The sequence below is a fragment of the Sylvia atricapilla genome, chromosome 23, assembly GCF_009819655.1.
Source record: "Sylvia atricapilla isolate bSylAtr1 chromosome 23, bSylAtr1.pri, whole genome shotgun sequence".
NCBI lineage: Eukaryota > Metazoa > Chordata > Aves > Passeriformes > Sylviidae > Sylvia > Sylvia atricapilla.
The window spans coordinates 567,944-588,132 of NC_089162.1; the positions used below are offsets into that span (position 1 = coordinate 567,944).

Consider the following 20,189-nt stretch of genomic DNA (forward strand, 5'->3'; position numbering starts at 1 on the left):
CCTCAATTCACACCTGTCCCACACTCCCTTTTCCTCCCAGCCCAGAGTTCCCCTTGCCCTGTCAGTAAGACTTGAACCTGGATCTGGAGTTTGGCCATAAATCCCCACAGTCAGTAATCATTTGTGAGCATTGTTGAGATTTAACCCAGAACTGCCCTGAAGCCTTTCCTGCCCAAGCCCCAGGCCCTGCAGCCCCACAGGTGGCCAGGCCTCACCCAGCAGGAGCCTCTTCCCTCACCACGTGTCCCATTGCAGGTCCAAGCAGATCGAGTCTGCCTGCTTCAGTGGCACGGCCGCCTTCATGGAAGTGCGGATCCAGTCGGTGGTGGTGGAGTTCATTCTGAACCACGTGGATGTGCTCTTCAGCTCCAAGCTCAGCTCTGTCATCCGTGATGGGGCAGGTGGGTTCTGTGCTTGCTTCACTCGGGCAGGAACAGCAGCACTTCGTGGCTGTCTGAGCCTCCTCTGGGACATGGAAATGTTTTTATTTTAACCTAGAGGACACATACCTGGGTTGGGATGTCAGGATCCAGACAGAACTGGCCTGGTTTTAGAAATTGCTGTCAGTGCCTTTCTTAGAAGCCAAGGTTGCCCCACAGGAATGCAGAGGTGAATGTTTGGCTTCTATTTTTATGTCCTACCACTGAGAAATTGCAAGGAATCACTTAAATCTTTGTCTCCCCTACTCCCTTTCCTTTTAAAAACCATCTTCACTGATGCCCCTGCACACTTACCCATTGGAGCTGTGTCTGTCTGCCCTCATCCATACCTTAGAGCACAAAGAGGAGTGAACTGGTATAAAGCAATCTCTCTGCATTCAGTAATGTTGAGGCTTAAGAAGCTTAAGTCTTGACATCTCCTGTGCTGGTTATTCCCTCTGCACAGCCTGTGTGGGCTCATGAGCAGGGCTGAGCAGCCACACAACTCAGGCTGGTGTTGCTTAAGGATGAGGAATGAACCTGGAGCACCTGGAATGTCATCCAGTCTTGGAGCCTACAAATTCTCTTGAGTTACTGAGATCATATATCTGTTCCATCAAGAAGGAGCAGAGTTGCATCAGGAAGAAGGTTTACTCTCTGTGCTAGTGTGGCTGCCACGAGCTGTTCCTGCTCCCAAGCAGCATTAAGACTGCACCATCTGCCTTGATAACCTGCCCTTGCCTAGAACATGCACAGCTGCTGCAGTTACCACCACTTGGAGACTGCAGAGAGCTGAGTTTCCACTGTATTTGTTGCTCTCTTCTTTTAAACAAATCCTACCTCTGCTTAGGCTGGCAGAGTTGATCCAAGTCCAGGTTTTTCTTCTGCTGTAGGGCAGTTCTAAGTCCGTGGAAGCCAGAGGTTAGCTTGGCTGAGCAGTGCCAGCCCCAGCAGGCTGAGTCTGCCAGGGGAAGGAAGATAAGCATGTTCAGAATCCTAGCCAGATGATTATCCAGGCTTAGAATGGCCCCTGTAAATTTGGCTAATTGTTTAATGACTTGGTCATTTGCATTCAGTAGCTTTGACACAGACCTGGCAGGGACGAGGGTCAGGCTGTTGCATTGGCTAAGTGCAGGAGTGCCGCCTTCCAGAATGGCTTCCTGGGAGCCTCTGGGTGTGAGCACAGCTCCCACACCCACCTGTGAGAGGGGAAGGTGGTACTGCCAAACCTGTTTTAACCTGAACTTTACCCAGGACAGCATTTACAGCTTCCACACCGCCCAGACTGTGCATCCTTCACACAGAGCTGTGCTACTGCAGGGATAGCCACGGAAATGGACCAAGCAGGATGTTCTGCACTGGCACATCTCCTCCACAGCCCTGAACTCACCTAGGAATAACCCTGGAAACACCTGTACAAGAGGCAATGGCAGACACAGGAGAGCTTCCCCTACAACGGGCTCTATGTAATCTCTCCACCAAAGCTGTCAGCAGCAGGAGGCAGCAGCAGCTACTTTCAGATTTTACACATTCATCTTCAAAACCAGGCACAAGCTCTAAAGGCCGTGGACAGGGCACACAGCAGATTCTGTTTGCTGTGTCCAGGCGCACTTTGGTTTGTAGCAGCTTCAGTCACACGTGGCATTTCCTGCTGCACAGAGGTGAAATATGGGAATGACCCAGACAGGCTTTTTATACAAAGGAAATTTTTTTTTTTTTTTCATTACACTAAGCTGTTAGTCTTTTAGTCATCGCTGTATCTGTGACATAGTGACCACATTTTGTCCATGTCTTTCAGTGGTTGGGATAACAAAGGTTCTGAAAAACACGGCACCTCCCTAGACACACAGAGCTGAGCTTTGATCTCTGCATTGCTGTTTGCTGACTCCCCCTGTTGCCTGTGGTTTTCCCTTGCAGGGCACAGCTCTTTATCCCGGCCCAAGTCTCTGCTGGTGTCCTCCCCCTCCACGAAGCTGCTCACGCTGGAGGAGGCTCAGGCACGGACACAGGCCCAGATCAATTCTCCCATTGTGGCAGACAGCAAGTACATCGAAGTGGGAGAAGGCCCAGCAGCTTTGCAGGGGAAGTTCCACACAGTCATTGACTTCCCATCTGAAAGGTAGAGACGGGTTTCCTTTCCAGCATGTGTAATAACTGTGTTCTTTTGAATACAGCAGGAATTTGCATATATTGACTTGAGACTTGTTATATATGTAAATATATAAATAAATATATATTGTGGCCAGTTTTTCACCTGCTTTGGTGTCTGGGAGGATTCAGCTCACATCAGTGGTCTTGGTTTAGCCAAGTAATTTGTGCTTCACTTCCTCTTGTTTTTAGCAGGGATATAATTTAATGTATCAATCCATATTGTCAGTGATGTAGAAATGCCTTGGCCACTCATACAGAGAAATGTAAACAGGGGGAACACCTGCAGATGTTGAGGTTTTCCAGGACTAAGTGCCTGTCACAAATTGAGATTCCCTTGAAGTGAAACAGTTGGACAGGCTTGAGGACACTGGAAATTAAATACGGTAGTGGAGGACACTAAGGTGGTTCTGTAGCAGAAGTGAAGGATGCTTTTGATGCTTTTGAACACCTTTATGGCTGCCCTGCTTTCCAGAGAGCTAGGGCTTCTTCCATAAAGTCCATCCCTTGGCTGCTAGACTGGACAAGGAGAGCCTTTCCTGCAGCTGCTTTGCAGAGGTTGAAGGAATTTACACAGCAAGACCTTTAGTGCTGAGCTGGAAGAATGCAAACATCCTCAGCTGTGGGAAAGGAGTTTCCAAGCAGAAACCAGGAGTTTCTGAGCAGAAGCAGAGAGTGCTGATAACAAGCAGCCAGGATTGAGCTGCAGCCCCCCCTCCATCCAGGTGTTCCATTTTCTCTCCCCAGGAAGAGGCCTCCTAGCAAGATGAAGAAGTCTCCAGTGGGGAGCTGGCGTTCCTTCTTCAACCTGGGAAAATCCTCCTCCATGTCCAAGCGTAAACTGCAGCGCAACCCCAGCGAGCCCTCGGAAATGAAAGCCATAGCCCTGGCAGGTGAGGCCCCTTCCAAAACCCAGGCTTTTCAGCAGTGCAGTGATGTTTCCAGTGGGCTTTTATCTCCTTCTAGCGTCCAAGCCGTGCGTGACACCTCCAGTAGCTGTTTTTTCCCAATGGATCTCAGGCTGCTCTGGGGTCTGCCGGGCCTTCCACCTCTGTGCTTCGCTTGGAACAGCTTTGGAAAGACAAGATGTGGCTGCTGCTATAATAAGTCACAGGATAATTCTTTCTGACACTCTCATTATGAAATGAGAATACAGTTCTGGTTCCCCTTGCTGCTCTCAGAAGATGAAATGAGGGAAAGGCACCTTCCCACAAACACATTCTCTCCAAAAGCTGTACCAGAGTACCCAAAGAAGGCATCCAACGACCATTTGTAGCCACAGCCAGGATACATAGGTGGAATTCTCAGTCTTTTCTATATATAATTTTCTGTTTCTTTCCAAACTTAAAAATAGCAACACCTGTGTTTTTGCAGTAAAAACACACCACAAATCCCAAAACATGGGCCTGGGAGAACTTTTATCCCCTCATCTCCCAGGTGTAACTTAAAATTCTTACCCTCACAGTCCTTACACTCTCTGTGATGCCCTTCAGGACAGTCTTCTCAGAGACTGAAATTATACTTATTTATTGCCCATAAGACAGGGTGTGTAAATGTTCCTTTCTTACCTGTTTTTGAGGCGTTTTGCTTGTGGGGAGTTGTTGCCCAGCCTGTCACTTGCAGCAGTCACCACTTGGGTTGGTTACTGTTTGGTAACTGTTTGTTATAGTTTTACCTGTTGGTTACAGGTAAAATGAGAATCCGAAAACCCACCTTCAAAACAAGATTACTCTCAGGACTGTGAAGTTGGTGCATTTGTGCTTTTCCTGCCACCATTATGCAGCTAAATGTAAACCCCTTTCCTAACTGATCCTTTCCCTGTGTGGTTCTTTTCCCTCAGGAGGACGAGGAGACAGTGGGACGCTCCGCTCGGCCAAGAGCGAGGAGTCCCTCACCTCCCTGCATGCCGTGGATGGTAAGGCAAAAATCCTACCTGCACTTCTAAGAAATGGGCATTGAGGGAGGCACTTGGACATCTCTGGCTTGTAGATAGCCAACAGGCCTGTCCACACCTCCAGGGGAAGCTGAACTTACTAACTGATGAAGCAGCTTTCTAGTCCCAACACAGATGGGTCCCACAGAAATACTTTCCGTGGCTTTCCTGCTTTTAAGGTTAAAAAAAGCAAACCTCTTGCTCTGGTATAGCTGGCACTGTGAGGAAGGTTTTCAGCACATTTCAAACATCTTTCTTGTGCACACAGCTTAGTTTCAGAATAAAGCATGCCTGGCAAGTGCTGTAAAAGAGTTTAAGCAAATAGAGTAAGCATTCACTGCCAATGATGATACTTTGTGTGCAGAGATCACCAGGGGAGCCTCTTCCTGCCTTAGGACTGCTCTGTCCCCCCACCAGTGGGCCTGGCCCCCTGGACAGGAGGTTTTGTCACTAACCCACGGTGTCTTCTCGCTTCCAGGTGAATCCAAACTGTTCCGGCCCAGAAGGCCCAGGTCCAGCAGCGATGCCCTGTCTGCCTCCTTCAACGGGGAGCTCCTGGGGAACGTGAACCGCTGCAATTCCTATGACAATCTTCCCCACGATGACAGTGATGGGGACGAGGGCCTCATCCATGTCCCTGCCCTCATCTCTCCCCGCTCCTCAGAGGACGTGGACCTCAGCCCACCAGACATAGGCGTCGCCAGCCTGGACTTCGACCCCATGTCCTTCCAGTGCAGCCCCCCGCAGGCAGAGTCTGAGTGCCTGGACAGCAGCACCTCCATGCTGGAGTCTGTCGATATCAACAAAGAGAAGCTGAGCCTGCTCAAGAAGGATTTAGAATCAGGCAGCCAGTCCCAGACCCCAGGCAGTGCCACGAGCTCTGAGCCAGTGTCCCCTTTCCAGGAGAAGATGAGTCCCTTCTTTACACTGGACCTAAGCCCCACAGAAGAGCAGGCCTGCAAGCCCCTCAGCTTCTCACCCAAGACAGCCCGAAAGCCCATCAAATCTCCACCACTGAGCACAGAACCCACCTCCTTTGTGCTGCCCAGCCGTGTGCCAGAGGCCGTAGGAGGAGTGCCCACCACATCCAGGAACTCCTCTGCTTCCAGCTGGAGCAAAGAGATTGGCATCACTGAGATCACAAACAGGTCCCCAACCCAGATGTCCTTGCCCCTGAAAAACAGTGAAACAGGAGCAGGGGAAGGAGCCCACCAAGAGCTGCAGCATCCCCAGCTAGTGGCTGCTAGCAAAGCAGAGTTGCCAGAAGAAGGGGAGAGAGCCATGCCAAGCAGTCAGAATAAGACTGTACCCAGTGGACACACCCAGCCAGGTACAGTGCATTTTCCTCCATTCTTTCTTTAAGTTCCAAAGGGGAGCTGCTCTCAGAACCATCCTCCTCTGCGTGCCTTTAGGAGAGGGGATTGCCCATCAGTTCTGGTCACGAGTGTCTTGCAGGGCTGTGCAGATCAGTAAAGTCTTAACCTCTGCCTTCTCCCTACATCACACAAATCTCTGATAATTTCCATAATGCTTTATATTCTGGTGGTTTTTTTTCCCCATCCTGTCATATGTGAAAACCTCTAGCATGTCCTTCTAAGTCATTTCAGCCAATAGACCATCTAAGACTTTTCCTTTTTAAATTAAAAACTTGCCAACACTCGAAGAAGGGACCTTTCTGCCTAAAACCTTGAGATCAAAATTGTGTAAGGGTATCTCATTCTCTGCTACCTCCTTCCTACCTCTCTAGAAATGCAAGAGAAGCCTTTAGACAATCTCTTGGGTTTTTTCCCTCTTTGTGATGAACCTGCTGTGCTGTTGAGCAGCGTTTGCCTGTGACACACAAGTGTTTCACATCAGAAGGAACTGCCACTGTGAAAGTGTGGAGAGCATCTGTTTTTTTATGATAGTCGTTAAGGTCACTCTCCTTATTGGGTAACATAAAATCACTGTCTCTCTCAATTTTCCCCCCATTAGGAGCAGTTGCCCTCGACTCCCCCCAGGATCCTGTTCCCGTCAGTTCTGTGTCTCTTATCCCTCCTCCTCCTCCGAAAAACGCAGCGCGCATGCTGGCCCTAGCGTTAGCCGAGTCCGCACAGCAAGCATCCGCCCAGTCCCACAAAAGGCCAGGAGATGCTCATGCTGAAAGCACAAATTATGGAGAGGCTGAAGCTGGCACAGCTCTAGAAAAGCTCCATCTCTCTGCGGGTGCTCCTGACAAGCTCCACCTGTTCACTGCTCTGCCCGAGAACCACCTGCACTTCCAGCCCGGGGCACCTTTAGAGCAGGACTGCCAAGGCACGGCCGGGGAGCAGAATCACCCACCCGGCGCACCTGGAGGCCAGGAGCCCCCCACTCTCCACGTGGGCATGCCCGGGGACACGCCTGGCAGCAGGGATGCAGAGCAGGAGCAGTCCAGCTTCCACCCCAGCAGAGCAGGGGACAAGGCCCACGTGGGGTGCTGGGAGCACGTGGCCATCCACGGCCCAGGGGCACTGCCGGAGCGGGAGCTGCCCGGCACGGAGCTGGCTGTGGAACAGCCCCACCTGCACGTGGGCCAGGCTGGGGACAAGCTACATGCCCCCTGCACGGCCGAGGACAAGCTGCAGTCTCCCTCCGTGGGTCCTGCTGGGGACAAGGGCACCCTGGCCGCGGGGCCGTACCCCAGCACAGCTGCTGAGCCCCGCGCCCCACCCGGAGCTGCCCCCCAGGCAGATGCCACCGTCCTGCCCGCGCCGCGTGTGGCCACAGCCCCAGCACAGAGACAGGAGCACCAGGCAGCCGTGGGACAGGTGCCGGCGGCCAAAGCACCCAGCAGCTCTGGGCAGGTACGTGCTGCTTCCTGCACAGCTCATCTGAAATGCTGAGCAGCGTCAGGCCAAATCCAAATGGTAACGGGTGGGATTTGCAGAACACCGAGAGTGAGGTAACACAGACACAGCCTTGCAGGAAATTCTGTGCTGCTTTCCTAAGGGAACATCCCAGAATACCCACGCTCCTTGGTTTTAAGGAAAATAAAACCTTGCAGGGGCAGCTGACAGAGGGATTGATAATTCTGAATGCTCAGAAAGAAGAATTTTTGCATCCTCTGACAGTGTCCTCTTCCAGCGTCCTAGTTAGGCTCTTGTCCAGTCAGCAACAGGATGAGAAGACACTTAACCTGCACCAGGGGAGGTTTCAATTGGACAACAGGAAGAATTCCTTCACAGAAAGGGTGATTAGGTTCTGGGTGGGAAGGTTCTCCCACCCAGGGAGCTGGTGGAGTCCCCATCCCTGGAGGTGTCCAAGAAGCAACTGGATGTGGCCCTCAGTGCTCTGGGCTGGTGGTGTCACGGGGGGGATTTGTCTCAGGTTGAATTCAATGGTCTCAGAGATCTTTTCCAGCCTCAATGATCCTGTGATTCTGTTAAACAAAGCAGGTCAGATTCCTCATGCAGGATTGAAATAAGGAAGTGTTCCATCAGAACTCCAAAACCCTCAGCCAATGAAACATGCCCTGGTGCAGCCCATCCTAAGCCCTGGCAGCTACGTTTAAGGCAGGAATTTCTGCTGTACTTTACTTCTTGATCTGCTCACCAGGGCCTGAGGAGTTTAAATCCAGGAACATTTTTGTTAACATCAGACATTTAAAAGTGAGCCACCAAAGAGACAGCCACCTCTTCCCCTTCCTCTGGTTTGGCATTTGCAGAACACACCAGTTGTGATGGGTCCCAAAATCTGCCAGTGGCGTCATGCTTGCCCATGCTGAGAGAGGGAACCTACACATCTGTCCTTCCCTAGCAAACAGAAACCAGCACAGACATGTTGGAATGGAGCTGATCCATACAAGTGTCTGGGATGTTCTAACTACAGAAGAGCAGGGGAAAAGCTGCTTGTCCCTAACTTTGTCTGCTCTTCCCTGCAGATGTGGAGCACTGCTGCACCTGAAAAGCCTCCGGAGCCCACACCTGGCTTTGTCTCCGAGAGCAGTTCCAGTGCCCGTGGCTCCTCTTCTGTGCCCACAGGCCACCAGAGCCACTTGGAAAAGCCCCGGGAGAGCACGAGGGCTCCCCCACTGCACCTGCGCTCTGAATCAGTCCCTGCTCCCTCCTCCTACAGCTTCACCCCACCCGTGCCACCTGTGAGGACGCTGGAGAGCAAGATCGCCGCTGCCATGCACTCCAACAACACGGACACCATCAACAACTCCAACTACCACTCCTTCCTGGCCTCCTCCATGCTGGCGTCCTCCGTGGAGGAGGCGCTGCTGCCACCGCCGCCACCACCACCTCCCAAGCACTCGTCCCTGCAGCCAGTGTACGTACCGCACCCTAAGCCAGAGAGCCTTCCCGAGCCCATGGGGCCTGATGGCTACCTGCATGCCAAGCCCCAGTACCGGCCTGAGAGCCTCCCTGCCCACAGCTACCACAGCAAGGCTGAGCAGCACCAGCCCTACCCGCCCCGGCCGGAGCTGCCCGTCTCCGCGGGCACGCGCTACGGCTCCTACGGCACGCAGGGCAAGGGCTCTGCCGCAGTCCTGCACCCCAAGCCCCGTGGCCGCACCGACTTCGTGTCCTCTGTGAGCCCCACGGGGCTGCGGGGCACTGGCTATGCCGAGGAGGCCCCCCCGTACCCCACCATCCGCAGGGTGCAGTCGCTGCACGTGCCCGGCCCGGCTGCCGCCGCCGCCATCCGCTCCGTGCCCATCTCCCGCACGGAGGTGCCCCCAGATGATGAGCCCGTGTACTGCCCACGGCCCCTCTACCAGTACAAGCCGTACCAGCCCCACTCCGACTACCACGTCACGCAGCTCCAGCCTTACTTTGAGAATGGACGTGTCCATTATCGCTACAGTCCCTACTCCAGCTCCTCCAGCTCCCCCTACTACACTGCGGCTGACGGGAGCTTCTATGACCTGGATCCCTACAGCACCGTGCGGGTCCGGCCCTTCCACGGCCTGCCCAGCCGTGAGTTCGGCCCCTACGCGTCCCGGCTGCAGGGCAAGGGCCTGTACCGCTACCCCAGCCTGGCCGCCTACCCCCGAGCGGGGCTCATCAACCACCTGGGCAAAGAGCACAGCTTCGTGAGCCGGGATGTGCCCCCCGCCCCGGACATCAAGCACATGTACATGTCCTGGGATCTGGAGGACATGGAGAAGTACCGCATGCAGTCCATCCGCCGTGAGAGCCGCACGCGCCAGAAGGTCAAGGGGCCCCTCATGTCTCAGTATGACAACGTGGCCCCGCTGCTGCAGGATGAGCTGGGGGGCCTGGACACCATCCACCTTCGCAGCAAGTCGGATCCTGGTAAGAGCGGCCTGCTGACAGTGGCAGAAGGGAAGGAGGGCAGGTACCCAGCCAAGGCGGCCACGCCCGAAGGGGATGAGCGTTACTATGGGCAGCACACGGAGCCTGAGCTGGACAGAGCCCACTATCATGGTGGGGGCTATGGGAACGGACAGCCCGAGAAGCCGTCCCTGCCCCAGAAGCAGAGCAGCATCCGGAACAGGAAGATGCACGAGCCGGGCGGCAGCAGCAGCGAGCACAGGACGCATTTGCAGCAGGAAGCGAACCATAGGCAGCCTCCCGAACCCAAAAACGGGCCCCCCTACCCCGAGTACAGGCCCAAGGGTGGCCCGGAGCCCTCCGAGCCCATGGGCTACCAGCACTCAGGCAGCAAATACATCCCGGCCAGCCAGGAGACCCTGAGGCTGAACCACAAGGAGGGGAGGCAGGCAGAGGACAGGCCAGACCTGGAGAGGCCCCGAGGCAGAGCATCCATGGAGAAGCACTCCAGAGACTGCTACAAGGAGGAGGAACACGCTGCTCCTCCTGTGGTGCCTCCACCCAAACCTGAGCGGAGCCACAGCCTTCGGATGCGGGAGCACCCCGAGCCCATGGAGAGGGACTCTGCCCTGCTGTACCCCTACCAAACCCTGGGCAAGCGCCAAAGCACGATGACTGTGATGTCCCAGTATGATAATCTGGAGGATTACCATACCCTGCCTCAGCACCAAAGAGGGGGCTATGCTGGTGCGGGGGGCTTCGTGCCCCCCAGCTTCCCCCACGTGCACAGCAGAACTTACGCCACGGCGCTGGGGCAGGGAGCCTTCCTCCCCACAGAGCTGTGTCTGCAGAGGCCTGAGACAGAGGTGCATGTCGAGTGAGCTGGGGGGGAACGAGAGATAGAGTCTAAGCAGCCTCTGCTGGACAGTGGACTGTTTTATTTTTTCAGTGATGGAAAAAAACTCCCCAACCCTGCCCCAGTGAGCAAAGCAAACTCCCCTCAGCCCTCCCCCAGCCCCCGTTCACTGTTTTTATGTAGTAGAGCTATAGATTTTCATGTACTCTTGAGCCACCTGGGAGGACAGGGCAGGCTGTTGGCACACAGGTGTTGCCAGAGGCCGGGCAGGGCTGACACATGATGATGTTGGGGCAGGGAGAGAAGGAGTTTTCCCTTCCCAGATGTGACACTGGCTGCTCCTCTCCATGCCCACGCTCCCCTGTATGATGGGCTGTGCCTGCAGTTCCGTCCTGCTGCAAACTGCCCACCCCAGGCTGCCTCCCAGGAAAGGGTCATGGAGGAACTCGGAGTTCAGCCCCTGGGAGCTGCATAGCCAGAGGCAGCTGGGGCAGGGCTCCCCAGGGATCCTCTCCTTGCTGAGGCCCTGCCTCTCCGGTGGGTGTAGTGCACTCACTGCAGCTGCTCTGAGCTGGGTGGGGGCCTGTTAAAGCCCCTGGAATAGGCTCTGAAGCCAGCTCAGAACATGACACACTCCTTACTTTTCTTGCTTATTAACAAGCTGCTTCTGCCTACAAGAAGTCCATTTCCTTCACATTTCTGTGTTGTAAGCAGAGGCCAGCTAGAGGAGGCATGTAGGGCAGGTTTGCATTTCTCACACCAAAAGAAATAAAATTATGCCAAACCCTGCCCCCAGAGCTGGGAACAGCACACCCATTGAATGCCAGTCCTTCCTCTTTGCTGCAAGGCTAGCCGTGGCCCAGATGAGCTCATTCTATCCCGTGGCTGGCAAGACTGTCATCTCACTGCAAAAAATACTAGAAGAATAGATTTAATAGAAGTTTATAGCATTATGTAAGTCAGAGCCCACCTTGCCAGCTGTGTGTGACAAGTTGTCTGCATGAGCAGCTGCTCTGGGCCAGGTCCTGCAGCAATTCCATCAGGGAATGCTCCTGCCGAGCTTAAGCTGGAGGTCTCCAGACTCTGTGCAGCCTCTGAGTTCCATGCTGGGCAGAATCCCTGTGGAGTTGTGGCACACAGAGCAGTGATGTGCAGCTCCCGCAGTACTCAGTGAGTAGGGATAGAAGGCCAGTGCCCTCTAAAATACACCTCTAAAAACAGTGTCCAAGCTGTTGAAAAGCTTTGATATTGTAAAAACAGCCTGGCAGCCCTTCATGCTGCCTCTCAGACTCCCCAGGACTCACACACCCTGTACAAATAAAGCACATCCATTCCATTAGGTAGGGCTTGCAAGCAATACTTGAGATTTAGCAGTTTTTAAATGTCACTGATAAATTCCAAGGCCATTCCTGTTCCATGTGGTTGAAGAACTTCTCTACCTGTTTTGAATCTTTAACGTTTTATGAAAAACCTGGAAGTCCTGCAGTTAGCACACAGCTGCTTAGGTGGGGTTTTTTTGAACAAAAAGTTTAATGGCTATTTTGGGACTTGTAAATCCTAAGGAAAACCTGCTTCTAGTTGCTGACTACACTGTAGCTGTTTGCTTCTTTTAACCTTGGAGCCTTGTCTGGGGCTGTTTCAGTAACTACCTTCTGGTTCTATTTTATTGTGCAATGCTGGTATTTTAAGCATTTTGTTTAGAAGAGTTCTCACACGTTATGGAACAAAATCTGGCAGTAAGAAAAAAGGAAGAAAGGGAAAAAAAAAAAAAAAAAAAGAGAAAAAAGCAGCACTGTGATCCAGGTTTACCACAATCTCCTCATGGGGAATTCCCAGGTAGAGGGGTTGGGGTTTTTGGTGAGGGAATGCTTTTTATATCGTTTTCTTTTAAGGAAAACTGACAGAACTGTACAGAAAGGGGCCACTGGGTGAGCTACCCTGTCTCCACTGGCAGTAATTCCTAGGAAAGGCTGAGCTGTCCCGGTTCCTTGGGAGCCAGGCTGGATTCTCTGTGCTCCCAGCAGAGCTGTGTTGTGCCAGGGCCAGGACCAGCCTCATCCCCTGGTTACCTACCAGGTCTCCAGTTGAAGCAGGGACAAGTGTTTGGTTCAGGCTATTTGGGATTCAGGTAATGAGAGCTGCAGGTCCAACCTCTCTCTCTGTGAAAGCCTTAACTCCCCCCTGCCCCGCAGCCTTCCCCTCCCTCTGCCTGGGCCTTATGTCAGCCAGGACTATCCTGCCACTTCGAGGGGCTGATCCCAGCTCCTACTAATCATAAACGCCTCTGGATTTTCCTGCTCATAGCCACTGTCTCCCTGTAGAGCCCAAGTGCCATCCCCGGACAGCCTCTGCTCAGTGCTGTGCTGCTCTCTCCCTGCATTGTGTGAAGTGCCAGGTGCGAAGCACCCGCTTATCCCATCGGAAACAAACCCTTCAGCACCTTTCCCAAAGGGCTTCTGGAAGTGCACACCCTACCCCGAACCCAGAGGGCTGCTGCAAACAGCCTTCTGGGAATGGGAAGAAGACAGCAGAGCAGTTACTCCCAGCCATCTCCCCTTGGCATGCAGCCACAGCCAGGTGTGCTCCAAGGGTGGAAGCTCTCCAAGAACCCAAACTCATGTCAAGGACTGCTGAGCCGCAGTACAGAATTAAAAAAGGTGAAGGCACCAGCTTTTCCCAGGTAACACAGACCAACACCATTCTTTTATCATTGCTCCTGCCCACAGCTTCAGCAGCATCCCGCATGATCCCGCCCCGCCAAGCCATACAGTGAACTATGCAGTCCTGCTCCTGCTCTGGGCTCAGTCTGCTGGTCCTACAGAGAGGTTTACATCCTCATTCACCTCAAAATTCGTAGGTGAGGTTGGAAAGGGTGCTATGCATCAGAGCGAGGCAGGGAGGTGACACCAGGAGTCTCAGGTGAGCTGGAGGACAGTGACAGCCCAGTCCTGTGACCCTGAGTGGAGAGAGCAGGGGGACAGCAATGCAAATAATCCTCTAATCCAAGTGCAGCTGTGCTCAGGCTCAGTAATGTCCTTGCCTAACCACATCCCCACAAGGTGACAGCAGCTCTGTTCCTCAGCAGTTCCCTCATGGGCACTATCTGCATCTTCAGCTGCCACTCCCTCTGTTCCTGGATGAGGGTCTCCCAGTGCATGCAGGAATGGGGCTCCAGGAGTGTGCTCCAGCTATGGATTTTCACCTCTGCTTTGGAGCAGGACGTGACCCACAGGAGACTTTCCTTGGGAAGGGGTGCGCAGTTGTAGGTGAGTAATGAGGACTTGGCCCCTGTGAAGTCTTAAGCATTAATTTCTGATTTTTGCAGAGTCTTATCAGGTGATATCTATATGCATCTCTGAGAACACCCCCACAACTTTGTGCCTATGTCTTTGCAGTGATCTCCCTCCCCTGCTCACCACTGGGGGGATCAGTAAGGATTGCACAGTGGTAGTAAGTTGCTACACAAAACCAAAACCGACTTGAAAACGTCCTGTTCCTCTTTGACCGCAGAAGGGACAGAACCTCAAGTGTGCTCTGCCATCCCCTGGGCTGACAGGGCATTGACTCGAGTGGTGTGTTAAATGTCAGGAAATCTGGGTGAGAAGTTGTTTTCCTTCTTTCGTTGCAGCGGCTTAGGCACGTTCCTGTTTCCCCAGAGCCCCAGATCCTGTGTGAAAGGCATGGTGTGGTGTGAGCAAACACCACGATTCCTTGTGTGCAGAGTCCTGCCTCGTCCAGCTGGGGGGAGGGAAGGGGGGGAGAAAAGGGTTGGTTTGCCGTTCATTTTCCTGCTGTAGAAGACTTGATTTTTCTTTCCCTGAGCCGCATGAGAGAAACATCCCAGAAAGTCTTGGGTTACCTTTGGAGTTACCTTCACTTTAATTTATAGAGTGTCTTTTTTTGTGAACTGGTGTAAAATGTATATGCCGACAAGCTCATGTATTTTTATGTAAATATTTTTTGTGGTTTCCCTACTTGCCCTTCTCTGTAAATATTTAGAATTCTCATATTCTTCTCACCTTGTATGATGCAGATGTGGTTTTGTTTCTGTTTTTTATTTGTACTGTAATGCAACAATCCAGACTGAGGTGTCTTGTGGTATTTAACAAAAGCAACAGTCCCACTGAGCTCACACTCAGATGTGCAACTTGACAGCATTAATCAAGCCAGGTTAAAAACTACTCAGGTGTGCCTGTGTGTATTTTTTCCTCTGCCTCCTTAATTAAGAGTGTACTTAAAAAACAAAACAGGAAGAGCCAGCTTGGGGTCGTGCCTTGGAGGGAAGGATGCTGGCAGGCAGCTAAGGATGGAGGAGGTGACTTTGAATTCCCATGCCAAGGCTTGGGCTAATCTGTGCCATTCCACCTGTGCCCATCACTGCTTCCTAACAATAAATAAACCTGCCTGGGCCCTTTGAGTGTCCCTTTCCTCTTGCCCAGCATGACAGCACGAGCAGAAACAGCCTGGCCTTGGCACTGAAGGCACAGGGCAGATGAAATCAGGACAAACAGATGGCACAGGCCACCTCCAAGTTGGCTGGGAAGATTCTGGGCACCACAGTAATACTGCTCATAGTTAATTAATAGCAAAATGGTGATTAAAGGAAGCAAATTTCAAACATTTTTAATGCTCTAAAGAAGGAACACTCACAGTCTTCATCCAGTAAACGTTATGAAGTTTAGAACTCCTGCCAGGAATAAAACCATCCTAATCCTTGTCTCCTGGGAGGACAGATGACCCCCACTGTTCATTGGGCAGGGTGACTGCTGCTGTGCAGCCCAGCTCTAGGCAGAGGCTTTGTGTGACTGCAGAGGGGCTGCAATTGGGCTTTGGAAATCTTCACCTCATCTGCTCCCAAATCCTCACTTTCCAGTCCGGATCTGCTTACTAATGCACATTCAAACTCTGCTTCCATCCTTGTCACATCCCACCGGCAACCCCAGCAATCCACCCCTCCTGCCTGAGTCAGAATTCCTGCTCGTCCAGAGCCAGGAGCAGAGACTGCACCACGGGGACCCTCCGTGCTCAGGATCAGTATCCCCCCTCTCATGGGAGCCCAGCAGAGCTGCCCTCGGGGGCCAGCACAGGACCAGGCCGACTTGGCAGAAAAAAAATAAAATTTCCAAGTTCAGTAGACAAGTTGACATCTTATCTGAAGTGTTAGTGGCTGGTCAGCCTGTTCTGTGACACAGCACAGTGCCAAGAAGGGTGGGTAAATCCATCTCAGGGCACTTGGGCTGGGTGGGTAAGGAACAGCAGGAGGATGAACCCCAGGCGTGTTTTCTCAGGGAGCAGCCCCAGAAGTGACATCTCTCCTCCCCAGCTTGGCCTGGCCTGAAGTGCTCCAAAAGCAGCACCAGGGGCATTTCCTTTAATGCCCCCCAGATGCCAGTGAGCCAGTTGTGAGCTCAGGGCTCCACACACCAGGAGAGGGCTCGGGGTGCCCCTGCAGTGCCGGGAGCAGCCAGTTCTCCGGCCATTGCTGTAAGGATAAACAGGGCGGGAACTCCGTCCGTCTCTGACAGCCTGTCCCTAGAGGCTGAGCTTTGTGGGCAGAGCAGGTGGAGGAAAAGGGAGAAGGACGAGTATAAATTGTGCCAAAGTGCTGGTAGATCCCGGCGCATAGAGTCGGTTTTCCGCCCGAGGAGTTTCCAGCAGGCAGCGCTGTTTGATCACCTCTGCCTCTCAAACCCGACCTGGGCGGCCACTGAAAAGGATGATAATGTTCCTTTCTAGCAGCTTCTGCCTCGGCTTTCCAACTTCGTGCATCTAAGGATGGGTTTCCTTTTAATTCTCTCATATTAGAAGAGATCTGCAGAGTGGTCAATACCAGCAGCATCCTGAGGCACATCCTGAGGAGCAGCCCCATGTGAGCGCCCGGCTGCAGCCTCACCCCGAATCCGGAGCATCCCGACCAGGAACTGACCCGAGACCTCGGCAGGGCACTGCTGCTCTCCAGAGCAGCCACTGCCTGTGCAGGGCTCCGTCCCTAAGGAACACAACAATATGTTCACTTCTACACTAAAAGTCATCCAAAACCAGCAACTGACGCTGGAAAAGCTGGGAAGATGCTCGGTCTGTCCTTCCTCTCTCCAGCTGGTGCACGGATGCCCTGCTAAGATTCATTATGAGCTCACAGAGCCAGAAGAGCCCCCAGCACAAGCTCCAAGCCCAGCACCTGCCAGACCAAGGCTTGGACATAGACATCCCCAGCCATGGCACGGCTGAGCCTCCCTTCCCGTTCCCTTCCTCCTTTCCCAAACCCGAGCCTGCATTTGTATTCTCTTTCCCATCACCCAGGGGCTGAGGGGCCACGCAGGGCAGGAGGACACAGGTGACTGCCCCAGATCCCTCTAAACTGGGAGCTGCTGGGTGCCCTTCTCAGCAGGGCTTGACAGAAGTTTGGCAGCATCACAGGGGGAGGGATGCAGGAGGTCACACAAATCCCCTGGATTGGCATTCCTCTCATGAAATGCCTGCCAGCCCCTCCAGAGAGCTGGCATGGAGGGCAAGGACCCTGCCCAGGCACAGCCCAGGAGTGCCACACCAGCCAGCTCTAAGGGAGAATTCATGACGTGGGGCCAAGAGCAGCACCCAAGGCGGATGGGAAAAGCAAACCTTCATGCTCCTCTCATCCTTCCCGGGGACAGCAGGAGCACGCTCTCTGCTCCAGGACTGTCCAGCCTCCTCCAACTTCTCCCTTGGGAAGAGCTGAGAGAACAGGGTCCTGCCCTTTGCTTTGCCTCTGCAAAAGCTTTGAGGCAGTTCTGCATCAGGAACTGTCACCACCACTCGCCTGCCCCTCTGCCATCACTTCAGCAACCTTTCCTGAAGGGTTTTTGTTAATCCTGTGCCATTCAGGTGCCCAGAGGCAGTGGGAGAAGTCAGGGGTGTTGAGAAGGGCTGAGGTGTCCGGATTAAATGTGGGGGCTGTGGGCTCCAGCAGGGCTGCTGAGCACACACAGACCCACTGCACTGTCCTGTGGGGTGACCAAACTACACCCCCACACCTAAAGTCATTAACTCAAGAGGCAGCAAAGCACAAACCAAAGGTGTGGCCTGCAGAAAGCATCCCTGGAATAGGGAATGGGCTGTGCTGGAAAAAGTGGGGGGGCTTGGTGCATTTCACAGGGAAATTAAAGCTGTCTCAACTCCATTCTGTGCATCTTAATCCTTCCAGATTCTTCCCAGTGGGCCAAAGAAAGTCATCAGCCTCAGACAGACACCTTGAGTTCAGACTTCGTGTTTTATGGTCAAACTGTAGGACAGGCTCCTCCAGGATCTGCCTGGAAAGTTCTTCCTGCCCCACGAAGCCTCCTCCAGGCCCTGCCCAGCATCACAGGGGGAGCTTCACTGCTCTGATTCCCTCACAAGGGCCAGAGGAAGATGGATCCCCTCAGAAACATCCTGCATACAGTGTGTGAATTCATAAACTACAGGCAGATGCAGTCAGGAGGTTCCCACCTTTCTGAACAAGGAAAGTTGCCCTTCTAAAAACCAAAGGCTGCAGGGAAGAATGAGATCCTCGTACAGATCTGCTCCTGATGGGGTTGTGCATTTAGAAGGATGCAAGGATTGTAGGTGTGACAGGTGAGAAAGGAGAAACAGGTTACACAGAGGGGGAGGTTTTCAAGTAAAAATGCATTCATCCATTTTTTAAATGGATGCTGGAGAAGAGTATTTGACTCCAGCAAGTGCTGAAACTTTATGCATTATTCAAACTCTGTGAACGTTTGAAGCCTGGAGACCTGGAAACCTTCACTGAGAACAAGTCTCCTGGCACGTTCCCAGGGAGGAAGTGTGGGTGATCCGTGTCATCCTGGCAGCACAGGCAGCTGCAGTGGTTTTCATGGATTGTGGCTCTGCTCTGCACCTCAGCACTTCACAGCAGCTCTGCTCCCCTCCATCCCCAGACTACACCAAAAGCCCCAGTGGGATGCTCTCAGGATACTCCCAGGGAGAAGCTGCTCCTGCTCCACCAGGGCCAAACAGGAGTGATGCAAACACACACGGAAATGCAGCAGGAAGGCAGAGACAGGGATGAAGGAGAACATAGCAAGCCACATTAAACTTTCAAGGGAAAACCAAGTCCCCCCTCCTCCAAATCCACTCTCATCCTCCCAGGCAGCCAATCCCATCCACAGCAATATTCCAGAGAACCTCATTCTGCTGCACTTGGAGCTATAAATTCAAACATCAGAATAAAAAAAGAGGTGCCAGACAGGGCCAGGTTTTCAGACAGGCAGGCAGGCAGCCAGCCAGCAGCACAAACACACTGAGCACGGGCAGACATCTGCCTTGCCCTCTCCTCCTCCCCATCCCTGCTTTTTATTTATTCCCATCTTCTCTTTTTTCTTTTCTTCACATTCCCCCTGGTTGCTGTCTGAGGGGGACCTGCATCACCTCGCCCATGGGGTTTTCCTTTCAAGCCTTTAGTTTCTTTTCTCTGAATCCAGCTCAAGCTTTGGCAGCCTTTCTCCCTTGATCCAGACCCACAAGGGTGGGAACTAGAGCAGGATCTGTCTCATCTTCTATGGCCAAGGACAGCCGGGGAGGGATGGCTGCACAGGAGCAGCAGGGGGTTGGATCCCACCACAAAGGCACACTGTGCTGGCCAGAAACCCCACTGATACGGAGGAAGTGGAATTTCACTGATAATGCAGCAACTTTCCAACTAATCTCAAATACAAAAGGCACGTTCACACACTCCAGAGCAGCCACTAACTGCTGCAGGAGAGCAAGAGACCTGCCTTAAGCATCCTCCCTTTTTCCTTGTGTGAAAGACTCTTGGAAAAGGAGCCAATGTTAAAGTGCCACCACTTTATAAAATACTTTCCTCAATCAACAAAGTAAGTTCAAAAGCAAAGCAAACCCACTGTAACAACACCCCCAATCCACAACTTTTCCCGTTGCACCTCAGGGATGATTTTAAGGTGAATGATGAGGGCAGGCTCAGTGTCCTCACCCACAGCGAGCTCTTCTCCTGGCAGGGAGTAGAGGTTTCCCTCAGGGCTTTTGGAGTCTGGTATCTGCAAGGCAATGGGGAATCATGGAATGGTTTAGGTGGGAACGAGACCTTCAAGCTCATCTAGTACAACTTAACTGGGTGATTTTCACATTAGATTTGAGGGGCACATTAGGGTTTTGCTGGGCCATCAGGAAAATAAGGAAAGGTTCTTCCCAGGAGCCAGAGGGGTTATTGGATGTTGATGAAGCAGCAACTGATGGCGTAAAAGCCCACAGGCCTCTAAGTTAACCACTCTCTTTTCCAGAGCAGGATTTGAGTAATAAAGGGACAGATATGAGACCATGAGAAAAAAAGAATATTTAATGGGGCTGAGCAGGTGAACATGATCCTGCACCCCACAAGAGGTGGGTTGGGAGCCTTGGGAAAGGATAGTGGAGCTGGGCAGATAAAAACCAGCCTAATGCTCAGTCACAAAGGTGCCAACTGAGACTCCTCAGCCATCCCTCTGCTGGAAATTCCTCACTCTTGAGTCCCTCACTTTGCAACCTCAGGAATTCTCCTTCTGTGGATTTGTGTTGTAGATGCCACCTCTGGTCCCTGCTCC

General features: G+C 52.8%; 1 protein-coding gene across 1 annotated transcript in view; it reads left to right on the forward strand.

The window, feature by feature from the left end:
• Nucleotides 1–14,798, forward strand: part of ARHGAP32 (Rho GTPase activating protein 32) — a 242,527-nt gene extending 227,729 nt beyond the window's left edge. Inside the window, exons 17-23 of the mRNA XM_066334690.1 lie at nucleotides 256–401; nucleotides 2,337–2,538; nucleotides 3,315–3,460; nucleotides 4,408–4,482; nucleotides 4,979–5,830; nucleotides 6,475–7,325; nucleotides 8,402–14,798. Of these exons, the coding sequence (XP_066190787.1) occupies nucleotides 256–401; nucleotides 2,337–2,538; nucleotides 3,315–3,460; nucleotides 4,408–4,482; nucleotides 4,979–5,830; nucleotides 6,475–7,325; nucleotides 8,402–10,642 (4,513 nt within the window). The 3' untranslated portion in view covers nucleotides 10,643–14,798. The remainder of the gene's footprint in view (nucleotides 1–255; nucleotides 402–2,336; nucleotides 2,539–3,314; nucleotides 3,461–4,407; nucleotides 4,483–4,978; nucleotides 5,831–6,474; nucleotides 7,326–8,401) is intronic.
• The last annotated feature ends 5,391 nt before the right edge of the window (nucleotides 14,799–20,189 follow it).